The following is a 16,036-nucleotide window of genomic DNA, read 5'->3' as shown; positions in this document are numbered from 1 at the left end:
GGGAAGCTTGTCCAGGCAGCACTGTGTCTAGAGTGCACCTGTCTGGCAGTATTGGGGAAGCCTTCCTGAGGGGAGCTTGTTCACAGGGAACCTCTCTCAGGCAACCTGACTGGGGGGTGTATAACACGTGTCTGGGCAGGTCCAGCTGAGAGGAGCGGATTCAGAGGGGAACCCGTTGCAGGAGTGTTGTCCTGAAGGCAATGGCAGGTTAGGGAAAGCTGTTCTGAGGAGCTACAGAGGCAGAGTTGGCTCTGAAAACACTATTCTGTCAAACACTTTTTTTTTTGATCAAACACCTTACAGGAAACTTCTGAGGGTGGCTGTTCCTCCTGCCAGGAGGAACACTGTGTGTGTGGCAGGGGAGGGGGCAGGCATTCCTAGGAAACTCATGTGAACACTATGAGGAGGTGAGTCTGCTCTCGAGCTTGTCACCTTGTGTATTCATGTACAAGAGGATGGCCCAAAACCTTGCTGTCACACAGACCTGTCCTACCTGTAACTGACGCATGTTCCTGAGCAAGATGTCCCCTAATCGCTGGTGAGCATCGAAGGGTCCTTCCCTGAGGAAATGAGAACAGAGGCTGCGGGGAACACCCTGGAACCAGTCAACAGCAACAGCATAGCCAGCATAGTTGGCTATAATCAGAGGACAAGGCACTCGGAGGGGGATGACCCCATATCACAACCTTAACTGAATTAAACATTATTCCAAGTTTGGCATTTTCTAAGGATGGTGGTAACCACCGGGCAGGACACGGCTTCCAAGTGCCTGTGACTGAGTCCCGTCTTGGCTTCCATTCAGCTTCCTGCTGAGGCACCTGTGAGGCAGTGGATGATGGTCCAAGTACTTGGGTCCCTGCCACCCACGTGGAAGACGCAGACACAGTCCCTGGTTCCTGACTTTGGCCTGGCCCAGGCCTGGCTATTGCAGGCATTGAGGGGATAAATCACTGGATGGAAGATGTCTGCCTGTCATTCTGCCTTTCAAATAAAAAGTTAAAGCAAGATGACAACATCAGACAAAAATAATTCACGCAGTTTTAGTCTGCTGCTTTCCTTTTCTGGAACAAGACATATAGAGGTGAGTACAGGTTTTTGTTACATTCATACCTCTCCCTCAGGATTCAAATACACTTTGATGAATACTGGTTCTTGTGAATTCATTTGTTATTCTGGTTTATTTAAAAAGTTTCTAAATTTGAAAGATTTATGGAGAGGAAGGAGAAGGAGAGAGGGAGGAAGAGAGAATCTTCCATCTGCTGGTTTACTCTCCACATGGCCGCAATGACCGGAGCTGAGCTGACTCCAAGGCAGGAGCTTCCCCCAGGTCTCCCACGTGTGTGCTGACGGCTAAGGACTTGGGCCATCCTCCGCTGCTTTCACAGTCATAAGCAGGGAGCTGGATCCAAGCTGGAGCAGCTGGGACTTAAATTGGCACCCATAGGGATGCTGGCATCACAGATGGAAGCTTAGTTAGCTATACCACCTTGGGTGCCACTATGGCACTATGGCCTCCAAGGTGCCAGCCCTGTTAGTATTTCTGAAGCTGGGAGGACCCCAGTGTCTGTGGTGTTACCAGAGTGCCAGGCGCTGCTCCACCTCCTGCAGGAAGGCCCTATGGAACTCGTAGACAGGGTCCATGTTGGAGAAGAGCAGGGTCATTAGGGTTGTGGGAACGGTCTCCTCCTTGGCCAAGGCGCTGCGGAACCACTGTGAGAAGACCCAGAGGTCACGTTGCCCCTCAGGGCCTGTGATCAGTGGCACTGCCTAGGGGGATGGCTCAGTCAGCACCAGTCGCTCGCCCTCCTCAATGACTGCTCAGTTTTGAAGTGTCACAGGGACACTGGATCTCAACGTTCTGACCTTAGGCTTAAAACACATCCAGAAGGTTTATGGAAGTGTGTGTCATGAAAAACAAAACAAACAAACAAAAAACAACTATACAAAATATCCCTTAACTGCACTTCCCAGGAGCTCTGAGGGAGGCCCTCTGTACTGTGCTGTCGGTACAGGGCCTGTGCTCATACCACAGTGATGACTTCAAGATCCTTGAGGTGAGTGCGCTCTGTGGCGAGCAGCTCCTTGGCTATGAAGTAGGCCTTGTCTTCTGGCAGACGCTGGAAGAAGCACAGTGGCCGTTAGCGGGCGGCTGAGGGGCACAGAGGATGCTCTGGTCAGTTGTCACCATCAAGGTTTGTAGTAGAAGCAAGGACACAGAGCAGACCAGCATTACCTCCCTAGCCCCTGTGTTGTGTTCTATAGAGGGAAAAACTGTGGCCCCAGAATCACTCCTGGCTCTGAGATGAAATCACTGTTCCGATTCTGTGACAGAGACACCGTCAGCCAGGTGCACACTGAACCTGAAGATGGCCGAAGCAGCCCTTGTGACCACCCCTGTCACACACCAGGTGGCAGCTGAGCCTCCTGGGCATGTGGGGGTCTCTGCCCCCACCCCTCCCTGCTCCAGGGCAGCAAAAGGCTGCCCAAGGTGTACCCAGACAACACCACTCTTCCGTGTCCTGGACTCCTTGATGGAGTTCCTGTTCTATCCTGAGTAGCTCACGGTCATTCACTGAGTCACACCCTGTGTCCACTGAGCACACATCTGTGGGACACACTGACCCAGCGCCTGGGACGCTCTGGGTCCCCGCTTGTTCAAAGTGGAAGGTAGAGGAAGCTCCTGGTTGGCGCCTGCTCACCCTAGCATCCAGACTTGCTAAGGAAACCGCTCCCTCAGCTGTCTGGTTGGGGACTTGGGGTGGCCCTGGGGCAGGGCAAGGAGACACCCACCTTGTGCTTTGGCTCCTCCTCATTGTCCATGCCGGCTCCAGCGTCGCTAAGGACAGGACTCAGGAGGGGGAATGAGCCCTGCTCAGCAGAGCCCAGAGTCCCCTGAGATGTGGGGCTCAGGCCCAGCTGGCTCTTCTGGCTGGAGCGAGAAGGCAGAGGACTGTCCGTGGGAAGGCCTGGGAACAAATGGGGCAGGTGGGGTGAGAAGTGAGAATGGCGCCTCCTCCACCTCTCCTACTGCCATCCCTAGCTTCTGCAGCATCGCTACCCAGTCCACAGTCCAAGGTTCCTTTTCGTTCTAGCCGTATGTAACTGTGCCGAGCAACACCAGACATCACAGTGGAGCTCAGTTGATGAGGTTGCTGTTTGGTTCTTCAGCTTTTAGTAGTGAGGGTGTTATTTTGATTTTCTAGATTATGCCACAATATGGAATTAATATAGAAGGTTTTTTCCTTCTTAAATCAATGCTTGCTTTTGAATAGACAGGCACCAACGATGAGAGATATTTCAATACACAAAACACAATAAGGAAATGTCCTTAGGTTTTTATTTCTCCAAGATCGGCAATTCAGTGCCAAATTTTAAAGACACCTTGATAATGGTCTTGGGAGAAATTTACCTGTAGTTTAAAAGCCTCCAATACTAGCACACTCAGATGGTTCTAGCTGCCTAACGCTTAAGCCCCTAAACTGTCTCATCACTTTGCAATGCTGGGAGAGAGCACCTGCACCTCTTCACCGCACCCCTTCTGCACAGAGGGATCCACCCTCCTCACTGCACCCCTTCTGCACAGAGGGACCCACACCTCTTCACCACACCCCTTCTGCACAGAGGGACCCACCCTCCTCACCGCACCCCTTCTGCACAGAGGGACCCAAACCTCTTCACCACACCCCTTCTGCACAGAGGGACCCACCCTCCTCACCGCACCCCTTCTGCACAGAGGGACCCACACCTCTTCACCGCACCCCTTCTGCACAGAGGGACCCACACCTCTTCACCACACCCCTTCTGCACAGAGGACCCACACCTCTTCACCACACCCCGTCTGCACAGAGGACCCACACCTCTTCACCACACCCCGTCTGCAGAGAGGCTCACTCTCCTCATCACACCCTGTCTGTACAGAGACCCGCACCTCCTCAACACACCCCATCTGCATGGAGCAGGGCCTTCTCACATCCAAACTTGGCATATTGAACCCCAAACACATCCAGGTGAGCAGGTTCATGTACAGGCAGCTCCTGGCTCCTGAGCCCTGGCCAGGCTGCAGCGTGGCACTCTGGGGTGGCAGGGAGGAGTCCTGATTGTCACACTGACAAATGATTCAGGCTGCGGTTGGTGTCACCACAGCAAAGTGCATCTCTGAAATCCTCACCAGAAACATTTCAGACACCCAGAAACACCAGCAAAGAGATAATGGGCCTGCTGATCACCTGTGCCTTCATCACACTCACTGAGCTGCAAAGCAACCTCAAAATCACCATTGCCTCCTATTCCACTCAGTGCCACATGGGCTTGTGCCCAGCCCTACCCCTGGGGGTCAGGGACACGTAGTTAGGCACAGTCAGAATTAGAGAAAAATTCAACCCTTCACAGCTCTGTTGAGAGCAGCTCGCCACCGCACCTCACAGGTTACCCAGCCCTGCTGGCCATCGGCTGTGTTTCTCAGCAGAGATGAAACTGGACAAGCAGCATGGTGAACCTCACTGCCCTGCTGGGGCTGCAGCGGAACCGGCCAATGTAGGAGTGATGGCGACAGAGTGAGCAGTGCAAACCCACTAACTACACAGCCTTCTTCTCAGCACCCCCAGGGAACAGACCACCTAACCACACGCCCTCAGCCCCCACAGGAAGGAACCCTCTAATCACACGCCCTCAGCCCCCACGGGAAGGGAACCCCTAACAACACGCCCTCAGCCCCCACAGGAAGGGACCCCCTAACAACACACCTTCAACCCCCACAGGAAGGGAACCCCTAACAACACGCCCTTAACCCCCACAGGAAGGGAACCCCTAACAACACGCCCTTAACCCCCACAGGAAGGGAACCCCTAACAACACACCCTCAACCCCCACAGGAAGGGACCCCCTAACAACACAGTCTCAGTCCCCACAGGAAAGGCTCCCCTGATCACGCACCCTCAGCCCTCACAGGAAGTGACCTTCCTGCCTGCATGAAAACTCAACGTAATGATTGGAGTAAAAAGTACCCAAATTTGCCACAAATGTCTCACCTACTTAAATCTGTCAGAGAGAACCCTGCACAACACACCCACTTCACACAGGGTAGGCATCCAGCCCAGCTGTTTAGACTCCCCTGTTTCACACTTCAGTGCCTGGGTTTGGTCCCAGTTCCTGCTCCTGACCCCAGCTCCCCGCTAATGCAGACCCAAGCAGGCAGCTGGTGATGGCTCACGTGTGGACCCTGCTGCCCAAGTGGGAGATCCAAGCTGTGTCCCAGTTCCTGCCTTTGGCCTGGCTCATCCTGGCTGTTGCAGGCATTTAGAAAGTAAGCCAGCAGATGGCAATTCTGTCTCCTCAATACAATTATGCAAACACAGATGTTACTGTAGGGAGAAAGTGTGTCACTGTTCTGGATGGAGGCTGCTGGCCAGGCCCACGGCATGGCTGATGGACAGGAGGCTGCTGCCAGGGCCACGCACGGCTGATGGACGGGAGGCTGCTGGCCGGGCTCACGGCACAGCTGATGGACGGGAGACCTGGGCAGGCCTTGATCCCTGCCCTGAGTCTTCGGCATGGTGCTCCAAGCAAGGAGACAGTGAGCTGTGGGGGCTCTCTGTTCAATGAAGTGTGGTGCGTCCTTGGGCTCCCCTGTCTGAGAACACACCTGGTAACACACGGCCACAAGGCACATACCTGAAGAATTCTACGAATGCCTCAGAAGCCCAGCCCCTGCCACACCCCAGGTGAGATCCCCCAGGTTGGATGGGCAGGGATGCGGCCAGAATCCCAGAGAAGCTGGGTCGGCACAGGGCAGGCCTCCGAGGGAAGGGCAGCCTGGGAGAAGCGCTCTGGGGCTGACACTCTTGAGTCACTCGAGCCAATGCTCTCCTTTCTCCCACGAACGTGGCCTTCCTGGCAGCTTCCTGACTTGGCTTTGACGTGGGCAGTGTCCATTCCATTGTTTCTGAACCTTTAAAATCCCTGCTCGCATGCTTGCCTTCAGTTTTTTCTCTGAAGCTCGAAAGACGGCAAAAGACAAATGAAATGTTTGGAAAATGCAAACTTGATTTTATTTCAGATCTCTAAATTCTAGTGGTCCTTGCCAGCAGCTGCCTGGGCTGGTATTGCAGTGCAATGCGGTAAGTTGTGTTTTGCGATGCTGGAGTCTTGGAGTGCTGGTTCAAGTCCTTGCCTGCTTTGCTCCAGATCCAGCTTCCTACTAACATACCCAGGAAGGCAGCAGCCACTCTCTCTATGCGGGGACCTGGATGGAGCATCTGCTTTTTGGCTGCAGCCTGTTGCTGTGGCCATCTGGAGAAGGAACCAGTGGAAGAAAGGCCTCTCCCCTACATGCCATTCCCAGCCCCCTCATGATCTGCCTTTCAAACAAATAACTGAAAAAGCTTGCCCTGGTGGTAGAAGAATCAGCTTCTGCCTGGTAAAGGGGAGGCTAAAGCTGACTTGAGCTGGAGTGGCAAGAAACAGAAGTTGTGGCTGCAGCGATGGATTATTAAGCCCAGGAGAGAAGGAAGAAGCCAGATTGTCCAAACCAGGCAGATGAGTCAGCGGAGGTCTTTCTGGCTTCGCTATTGAAATGGGATGTCATGAGGAACTTTCATGCAAAATCCGGCTCAAAACCAGAAGTACAGCAGTGGGCACTTGGTGTGGTGGGTAAGACCCCACAGCCCACATCCAATACCCGGCTCCAATCTGGCTCCAGTGCCTGACTCCAGCTTCCTGCTGATGCTCATCAAGGAGGCAATACTGACAGTCACCCGTGTGGCAGACATGCTGGGGTTTCCGGCTCCTGACTGCAGCCTGAGCTGTTGTGGACACTTGAGGAATCAACCAAAGGATGAGTGCTCTGTCTCCCCCCCAAAAAAGAAAAAAAAGTAGGTGGCGGTGGGCGAGGGAGAGGAGCTGCATAAGTGTATCCCTCATGGTGTGTAGGATGCTCACTTCACACGGCAGGACCAGAGGCAAGAACGATGAGCTGGCCCGGAGCCCTCTGTGTGCAGAGGTGAGCTGCGCCGGGCAGGGAGCTGAGAGCTGTGAGGAGCATTCCTGAGGAGCACTACTGTTCCATTCTTGTTGTGAATAATCCAGACCTTGTTCTTATTAGGAACGGGCACACGAGCTGAGGCATGAGCCTCAGACAGGCGTCTGGCTCCTCTGGCATAGGAGGCCCTGGACTGCTGAGAGTTTGGAATCTGAGAAACCTGTGATTAATTGAGGCGAGATCCCTGAAACCAACAGCAGTCTGCCGGGAGGGGGTCCCCACTCACACCATGAGAGCTGACATGTTCACACACACAGCCTCCTCTTCCTCACATCAGCACACAGGTGTGAGGAGGAGAGCCGACAGTTCACACACACAGCCTCCTCTTCCTCACGTCAGCACACAGGTGTGAGGAGGAGAGCCGACAGTTCACACACACAGCCTCCTCTTCCTCACGTCAGCACACAGGTGTGAGGAGGAGAGCCGACAGTTCACACACACAGCCTCCTCTTCCTCACGTCAGCACACAGGTGTGAGGAGGAGAGCCGACAGTTCACACACACAGCCTCCTCTTCCTCACATCAGCACACAGGTGTGAGGAGGAGAGCCGACAGTTCACACACACAGCCTCCTCTTCCTCACGTCAGCACACAGGTGTGAGGAGGAGAGCCGACAGTTCACACACAGAGCCTCCTCTTCCTCATGTTAGCACACAGGTGTGAGGAGGAGAGCCGACAGTTCACACACACAGCCTCCTCTTCCTCACGTCAGCACACAGGTGTGAGGAGGAGAGCCGACAGTTCACACACAGAGCCTCCTCTTCCTCATGTTAGCACACAGGTGTGAGGAGGAGAGCCGACAGTTCACACACACAGCCTCCTCTTCCTCACGTCAGCACACAGGTGTGAGGAGGAGAGCCGACAGTTCACACACATACAGCCTCTTCTTCCTCACGTCAGCACACAGGTGTGAGGAGGAGAGCTGACAGTTCACACACACATGGCCGCCTCCTCCTCAAATCAGCATCAACTCATAGGGATGAGGAAAGCAAGAGCTGACATGTTTCTCTCTCTCGATCTCTCTCTCTACATACACACACACTTGATCTTAGCCAAAAGGCCAAGAAGCGATTACACACACACACACACGGCCTCCTCCTCTTCCTCAAATCAGCACACAATGAGGAGAGAAATGTTCCCAGAGCTTCTTGAGGTAAAGGTTGAACCATTCACATCACCAACACTCGCGTGAGCAGTAGGTTCCAAGAGATGGGCAAGAGATCCCATCTCTGCGCCCTTGGTCATGTGTGTGGTGGTCACAGGTGCTCATGCCAAATGGGCCTGCTGCCAACTGTCCCATCAGCCACTCACCAGGAATCACTGGCTAATCACACACAGGGTTCCAGGGGCTCTGAAGTTCCAGGGGTCACCCACTGCCCTCCCAAAACGACATGGTTCCAGTGCCTAGAGAAGAAGGTGGGGAGTGGGCTTCACACTGGTGGACAGCCCGACGCAGGCATCAGGAAACCTTCTTGGTCAAGCTGACAGCTGCATTTTCAAGCTACAGTAAAGACCTGTCCAGAATCTGAGTGAGCCCTACACTTAGGTGTGGCAAGGGCCCCCACTGCCCTGGTACTGCCCTCTGCCTGCATAGAACCAGGAAGCCAGCGGCAACACAGGGGACGATCTGCATCCTGGCTCCCTGCTCCCCACAGACTGTGGCTGCGAGGGCAGAAGGCTCTGGAACGCAGCTAGGACCGACCCCATGTCTGAACCAACCAGCGAGTGTCACGGCACCTGCTCCCAGGAGCCCGGATAAGTAAGATGCCCGTGAAGACAGAGGAGCACAACAGAGCCCCCCAAGGCAGAGCAAAGCAGGCAGGTGGTCTCCAACACAAGACTCAAGTGCTGGAGCATGCAGAGGGAAAAGCTAAAAAGCTCGTGTGAAACTGATGGCAAGTATTTCCTTATTTTATTGAATAAACAAAAATTCTAGATTAGTACAAACTTGCAAATTTACAAATGGCAATTTCAATGGAAAACAATCATAGTACCACAAACCACACAAGAAGGCTGCTTTAGAGAATCAATAAATCCAAACACATAGGGTACCCCCAGCCCACTTTCTCCTGCCTTCCTAGCACAGTGTGGTCTAGTGCCAGACAGGGTCCTGTAGGCGAGGTGGCCACATGATCGGGGAGAGGCCCCACAGTGCCCGTGTGTACCCCAGACATGTGAGAGTAGCGCTGCGCATGCCCATGGATGTGAGAACATGAGTACACTCAGAGCCACATCCTGGAAGGGCACAGAACCCTCACAACGCATGGTAAGACTGGCACCAAAGGGCATGCAACAGCTTGGGCACATGTGACGTGACATGATGTGACCAACAGTACATTTGTGGCAGCACCACTGCTCCTGGTGGCTGCCGGACAACATGGGAGCTTGCACTCTTTTTTCTTAAAAGAGAACTGTTTATTTATTTGAGAGGCAAAGTTATAAGAAAAGCGGGGAGAGAGGGGCAAGCTTCCATTCACTGGCTCAATCCCTGAATGGCCACAACAGCTGGGGTTGGGCCAGGACAAGGCCAGGTCTCCCACCTGGGTGCAGGGACCCAATCACTCAGGCCGTCCCCTGCTGCTTTCCCAGGTGCATTAGCAGGGAGCTGGAGGGGAAGTGGAGCAGCTGGGACTTGACCCCACACCCAGTGGGCATGGCAGGTGCTGCCAGAAACCACTGTGCCACAAGGCTGGTCCTGGAGCACCCACTGTACCTGTGCTATGACAGTTTTAAGGCTTTTTGGTGCCCACTGCTTGATGATTAGTGGTAAGCAAACCACATGTGCTAGCTGGATCAGACATGCCTAGCATAACCGGACAGCACACTGCGGTTTGTTCTAGCACACAAGGTTAGTGCAGTTGATTTTGTTAACACATTCAGAAACACTGTGATAAAGGCCAGGGGTTTGGGAAGACATGAGACTGGCCTGGGTGAACACTACAATAAGACAGCTACCCCGAGCAGGGTGGTCACTCGTGGTGGACATCACGGGTCCAACAGGTGCAGCCTGCTGCAGGACCACATCACCTATGTGCCTGCGTACCTGTGCCATGCGTGCTACGGTGGCTGCAGGCAGAGTCCAGGAGTTGTGAACTTGAAGGTTCTGACTCCAGATATGTTACTGGATCCAAAAGCCAACCCACACTCTCAGGAGGTGACATGTAAGCCCGCACACTCTCAGGAGGCAGACTACACAGAGCAGGGGCCCAGACCAGTCTGCAGCTCTGTGGCATCTGGGTGTGCCAGGAAGCCCTGCCTGCCATGTAGGTACCTTGGCCTCCAGGTCAGCGGCCTTGGCTCAGACCAGGTGCTGAGAACAGACGGGCTCATGGCCAGGAGTGCTGCCCCTGGGCTGTCGGTCCTATCACACTGGCTCACAGAAGCTCTAGCGCAGGGACAGGGGACAGCATGAGTCATTATCTGGTTAAGAATAAGCTCTAGCAAATGCTGTGGGGAGCAGCCACAAAGTTCATGGCTGCCGCAGAGAGCACTTGGGCCAACGCCTGCTAGAGGTGACAGGGTCCGAGCCACTCACATGGCAGCCCTGGGCTGAGCTCCTGGCTCCTGGCTCTGTCTACCCAGTCCAGGTGTTGTGAACATCTGGGCAGCGAACCAGTGGATTCTGTTTCTCAAACAACTGAGACAGGAATAATTATACTCTGCTCCAAATGTCTCCAGGTTGGGCCGGAATCTTAACCCTCCATACACTCACCAGTGCCGAGTGGAGATGGGGGATGCCAAGGTCTGCGTGGGTGGCTCTGTCCCATGCAAGAGGTGCAACATGGGCTTGGGGTGGGGGGGCGCCCATACGAGAGTCCTTGAACCTGGGCAGCTGCGCCCCAGCTCTGGCCACAGGTCCCAGGCAGCACAGAGGCTCTGTCTGAGCAGGTTTCTGGCATGTAATGACACTGCAGTGTTGAGCCTGCTGACCATGTGTGTGGGTCCCGTGTCTCCCAGACCTCGGGGCTCTCCAGAGCAGGTCAGTGGGCCAGCAGAACCCAAACCCCAGAGACAATGGAGAGGACAAACGGTGTGGGTGGCAAACTCTCTGAGCCATCAGCTAACATGTCACTTCCATGACATAAACCCAAAACAGAGCCTGCCCCACAGGATACAGGGGCCCATGATTCCCACAAAACATGCTGGCCACACAGTGGCATAGGCCCATTTCATGGAGAAGTCTTCAAAAGCACTGGTTGTTAACCCCACCCCAACACAAACCCACGTTGGAGTTACCATCAAGCTCCTCCACCACAGACGTAGGGTAGCTGCTGGGGGCCATGGGGCTCAGGGTTATGGGGGAGCAGATGTGACTGAGCCACTGCAAGACAAGCCACCAGATGGCCAGGGAGGGTGACTGGACAGGCACGCAATGTGGTTAATTCCAGCATCCTGTGGAGCCCACCCATCATGTGGGAGGACTACAGCCCTGCTGGCTCATGGTCACTGGGGCACATGGCCTGTGCAGACCCCAACCAACCTGCAGCAGAGCCCAGGAGGCCTTCCTGTGAGTGCAGATGCATGCCTCTGCAGGTGCCATCACTCCGGCTGTGCACATCAGATCCCAGCCGCAGGTGCTAGGCTGCAGGGCAGTGCTCCCCTACTGGCCTCTGTGCCACCACAGTGCACTGACACAGCCGGGGGCGGGGGTCACACCTGCCCGTCTGCTCACATGACCTCCCACTGCCCAAGACAGAGCCGTCTCATGGTGACCACAGGTGGATGCACTATTTCTAGCTCTTGCACACCAGGGGATTCTGTGAACTGACAGCTGTGTCCTGCACAGCATCTCCAGGGCTGGTGTCTGCCTGGTTCATCGCCACTCCAAGCAGGCTACCCCACAGCCATCTCTGGGCCTCCAGCAGACATGGCACATAGTGGCCGGCAGATCGGGCAACACAGCCCACCTGACAGCAATGGCAGGCATAGCACATGTCCACCAGAGATCAACTGTGACATTCAAAACAAACAGCACCAGTGTCCATGTGGACCAAAGCACATTCAACACAAAACAAAAATACACAACCCACAGCAGCCATAGACGAGCCACGCTCGTCCCCTGTCAGACGCTCAGGAAAGCCCAAGGAACCAGGGGTCAGAGGGAAATGGAGCATCTACCGTGCATGCGCAGGCCATGCTCCAGGCTCAGCCCTGACACCCGGGGAAGCAGGGGGTCAGGATGGCTGTCTGTCTGTCTGCTCTGCTACAGTCAAGTTCCTCGACTTGCTCTGAAAATCGGGAGAGACTGGAGCGCCCCCTGTGCATGTGAAAGGGTTGCTGAAGAACAGGCTTACGTCCAGGGGGTCCTCGGCCCCCGAGTCCCAGGAGTCGGTGTCCGTGCCACTGGAGCCCTCGGCCGTGGTCGGGGCACAGCTGAGCTGCTCTAACTGGTCGATGATGTCAGACAAATGCAAGGCCGAGCTGGACTCGGAGCGCACCGAGCAGGCTGGGAAGTTGACCATGGAACTGGCCTCGGACTGAGTGGCGGAACTGGTTGTATGCAGGAAGAGCCCCCCGCGCAGCGGCACATGACTCAGGGAGCTGGCCTCGGACTGGCTGTCCCTCAGTGAGCTTGACCCAGAGGGACCCAGCAGCCTCTGCAGCAGGCTGGCCTGGGCCTTCACCTCCAGTAGCTCTGAGGTGACCCCAAAGTCACTCTCATCCTCCGAGTTGAAGCGGTCATCTACATTCATGTCCACTGCCTCGGTAGAGCACCTGTCTGGGCTGGACTGGGCTGACTCTGGGAGCTGGAGGGCCTCGGGACCACATGGAGGAGGGGATGCAGCAGTCAGGGGGCCACAAGGGACAGAAAACGCCTCCACGCCTCCTGCGAAGAAGGAGATGTCTGCCGGGTCGTCGTCTATGAACTCCTCAGACACCTGCAGTGTGCTGCAGGACCGGCCCCGCCGGGGTCCCCCAGCTGACAGGTACAAACCCGTGACTCCTGGCACCCCGCCAGCCCACCCTGCGTCAAGCCTCTGCCCTGTGGCACAGCTGTTACCAACGCGACAAAACCCAACACCTGGACCAGGCTGCGGTACGTCCGGGTTGTGCTCCGCTGCTCCATTGCTGTGAGGGGCCTGGGCATCCGGGAGCTCAGGCTGGCCAGGAGGCGGGCTGGGGGAGGCGGGGAGCCGGCTAAAGGAGGTGCCTGCTGGAGTCGGCAAGGCAGGCGTCCTCATGCCCTCGGTCAAGGAGATGCTCTGGGGACACAGTGAAGAGAAGAAAACGCCACGTCATGGGCTCCCCCAGCACCACATGCCTCTCAGCTAGCAGCCTCCCACAAGAGGAGCAAACACTGCAGGGGTTGGGGTGGGAATCAGCCCAATAGCAGGCCTGCCCTCGCTGCTCAGGGTGTCACTGCTGCATAGTTAGACAGAGGGGGAGAGAAGACCAGGGAGGGGGCGGGCCCTCAGGCAGCCTGGTCTGCACCCAGTGCCTGTCAGAATCCAGACCAGTCTCTGAGGCTGTGCTCCCTCCAGCATCCACATTGATCTATGTCTTTGCTCCCTCCAGCGTCCATCCTCACCGTCCCCGCTGCCTCCAGCGTCCATCCTGCTGTGCTAATCCTGAGCTAATACTGCTGACACACGCCCCTGCTCCCTCTAGCGTTCATTGTCGTCCCCACTCCCTCCAGCAGTCAGCCTAAGAATGCTGAGAGCGGATGGCGTACTTTCCAGAATATTCACACTCCAATGTCACGTCAATTTCATGAGACAAGATCAGAAACACATCTTCTGATTCCAAGTGATCTAACAGGGAATTCCTAAACTCCTGTTTAGAAACTCCTGGCAGAGTCATCAAAGCAACCAGGGACACACTCACGGGGACCCTGAGGATGCCGCAGCCCAACAAGCAACAGGCCAGAACAGCTAGCGTGCTGATGAGATAGACAGGGCCGGGACCATGGCCTAACGGATTAAGCCTCGATCACTGGCAATGCTGGCATCTCATGTGGGTGCCTCGTTTCTCACCCAGTGCTCTGCTAATGTGCCCGGGAAGGCGTCGACCTGGTCCAGCCTCAGCTATTGCATGTCTCTGGTGAGTCAACCAGTGGATGGAAAGTCTCTATCTCCCTCTCTAACTCTGGTTTTCAAGCAGACAAAATGCATTTTAAAATAAGAGAGATAAAAACTAAAATACGAATCTGGAACAGCAAGAAGCAGCAGTTAGGACATGAACAGCTATGCTCCCGACGGGCAGGTGCTGACCCAGCAGTGAGGACACTGCATCCTACAGAGGAGCCCCTGGCTCCTGGCTCCAGCTTCATGCAAACTGGAGGTGGAGAGTGAGGGTCTGAGAGCTTTCATCCCAGGCACCGCACAGGAAGACCCGAGTGACCTCTGCCTCCTTGGTTTTGGCCCAACCCTGGTCATCGTGGGTACACAGGGAACACAGGTGTAATGGTGGTGTGGGGCAGCATTCCTTCCTGGACATTCTTCCTGGGCAGCGTCCAGGTGCCTATAACTGCAGGTGCTACAGTCCTGCCAAACACACTCCATGCTCGGTCTGAGAGCAAACCCCTGCCTAACGCATAGCCCTCACATCAAGCTCTGCTTTGGCATAAAACAGTGTAGGCCCAGTCCAGGGTGCAGGGTTAGCTCAGGGTTAGCACAGGGTTAGTGCAGGGTTAGCACAGGGTTAGGGCAGGGTTAGCTCAGGGTTAGCTCAGTGTTAGCTCAGGGTTAGCACAGGGTCAGCTCAGGGTTACTGCAGGGTTAGCTCAGGGTTAGCTCAGCGTTAGCACAGGGTCAGCTCAGGGTTACTGCAGGGTTAGCTCAGGGTTAGCTCAGGGTTAGCACAGGGTTAGTTCAGGGTTAGCACAGGGTTAGGGCACTGTTAGCTCAGGGTTAGTTCAGGGTTAGCACAGGGTTAGGGCACTTTTAGCTCAGGGTTAGCGCTGGGTCAGCTCAGGGTTAGCTTACGGTTAGCTCAGGGTTAGCACAGGGTTAGTGCAGGGTTAGTTCAGGGTTAGCACAGGGTTAGGGCACTGTTACCTCAGGGTTAGTGCAGGGTTAGCTCAGGGTTAGCACAGGGTCAGCTCAGGGTTAGTGCAGGGTTAGCTCAGGGTTAGTTCAGGGTTAGCACAGGGTTAGGGCACTGTTAGCTCAGGGTTAGTTCAGGGTTAGCACAGGGTTAGGGCACTTTTAGCTCAGGGTTAGCGCTGGGTCAGCTCAGGGTTAGCTTAGGGTTAGCTCAGGGTTAGCACAGGGTTAGTGCAGGGTTAGTTCAGGGTTAGCACAGGGTTAGGGCACTGTTACCTCAGGGTTAGTGCAGGGTTAGCTCAGGGTTAGCACAGGGTCAGCTCAGGGTTAGCTCAGGGTTGGCACAGGGTTAGTTCAGGGTTAGCACAGGGTTAGGGCACTTTTAGCTCAGGGTTAGTTCAGGGTTAGCACAGGGTTAGGGCACTTTTAGCTCAGGGTTAGCGCTGGGTCAGCTCAGGGTTAGCTTAGGGTTAGCTCAGGGTTAGCATAGGGTTAGCACAGGGTTAGCTCAGGGTTAACTCATGGTTAGTACAGGATTAACTCATGGTTAGTGTGGTACAGGTTAACTCTGGGTTAGTACAGGCTTAGGGTTACCTCAGGCGCAGCTCTCAAGATCACCCAGCAGAGCCTGGTGTGGTGGTCTAGTAGCTAGGGTCCTAGGTGGCCTAGGGTTAGGGTTAGCTGCAGGCGCAGCTCTCAAGATCACCCAGCAGAGCCCGGTGTGGTGGCCTAGTGGCTAGGGTCCTCACCTTGAACACACTGGGAGCCCATGTGGGTGCCAGCTCTGATCCCGGCAGCTCCACTTCCCATTCAGCTCCCTGCTTGTAGACTGGTAGAGTGGTCAAGGACAGTCCAAGGCATTGGGACCCTATGCCCTTGTGGGAGACCTGGAGGAGGTTCCTGGCTCCTGGCTTTGGATCGGCGCAGCACCGGCTGTTGTGCTCACTTGGGGAGTGAATCATCGGATGAAAGATCTTCCTCTCTGTCTCTCCTCCTCTCTGTATATCTGACTTTGC

General features: G+C 55.2%; 1 protein-coding gene across 3 annotated transcripts in view; it reads right to left on the bottom strand.

Annotated features, from left to right (window-relative positions):
• Positions 1-16,036, bottom strand: part of FARP2 (FERM, ARH/RhoGEF and pleckstrin domain protein 2) — a 67,381-nt gene that overhangs the window by 8,692 nt on the left and 42,653 nt on the right. For all 3 annotated transcript variants that reach the window (XR_009245517.1, XM_058665220.1, XM_058665221.1), the window contains exons 13-17: positions 13,058-13,238; positions 2,791-2,966; positions 2,028-2,117; positions 1,577-1,710; positions 494-560 (exon numbers count right to left, since the gene is read on the bottom strand). Coding sequence is in view for 2 of the 3 variants with exons in the window: in XM_058665220.1 (XP_058521203.1) it covers positions 494-560; positions 1,577-1,710; positions 2,028-2,117; positions 2,791-2,966; positions 13,058-13,238 (648 nt within the window). In the remaining variant the exon portion in view is untranslated. The remainder of the gene's footprint in view (positions 1-493; positions 561-1,576; positions 1,711-2,027; positions 2,118-2,790; positions 2,967-13,057; positions 13,239-16,036) is intronic.

Source organism: Ochotona princeps, chromosome 5 (assembly GCF_030435755.1).
Source record: "Ochotona princeps isolate mOchPri1 chromosome 5, mOchPri1.hap1, whole genome shotgun sequence".
NCBI lineage: Eukaryota > Metazoa > Chordata > Mammalia > Lagomorpha > Ochotonidae > Ochotona > Ochotona princeps.
The sequence above is the reverse complement of the archived record's forward strand: the minus strand, read 5'-3'. Positions and strand labels throughout refer to the sequence as shown.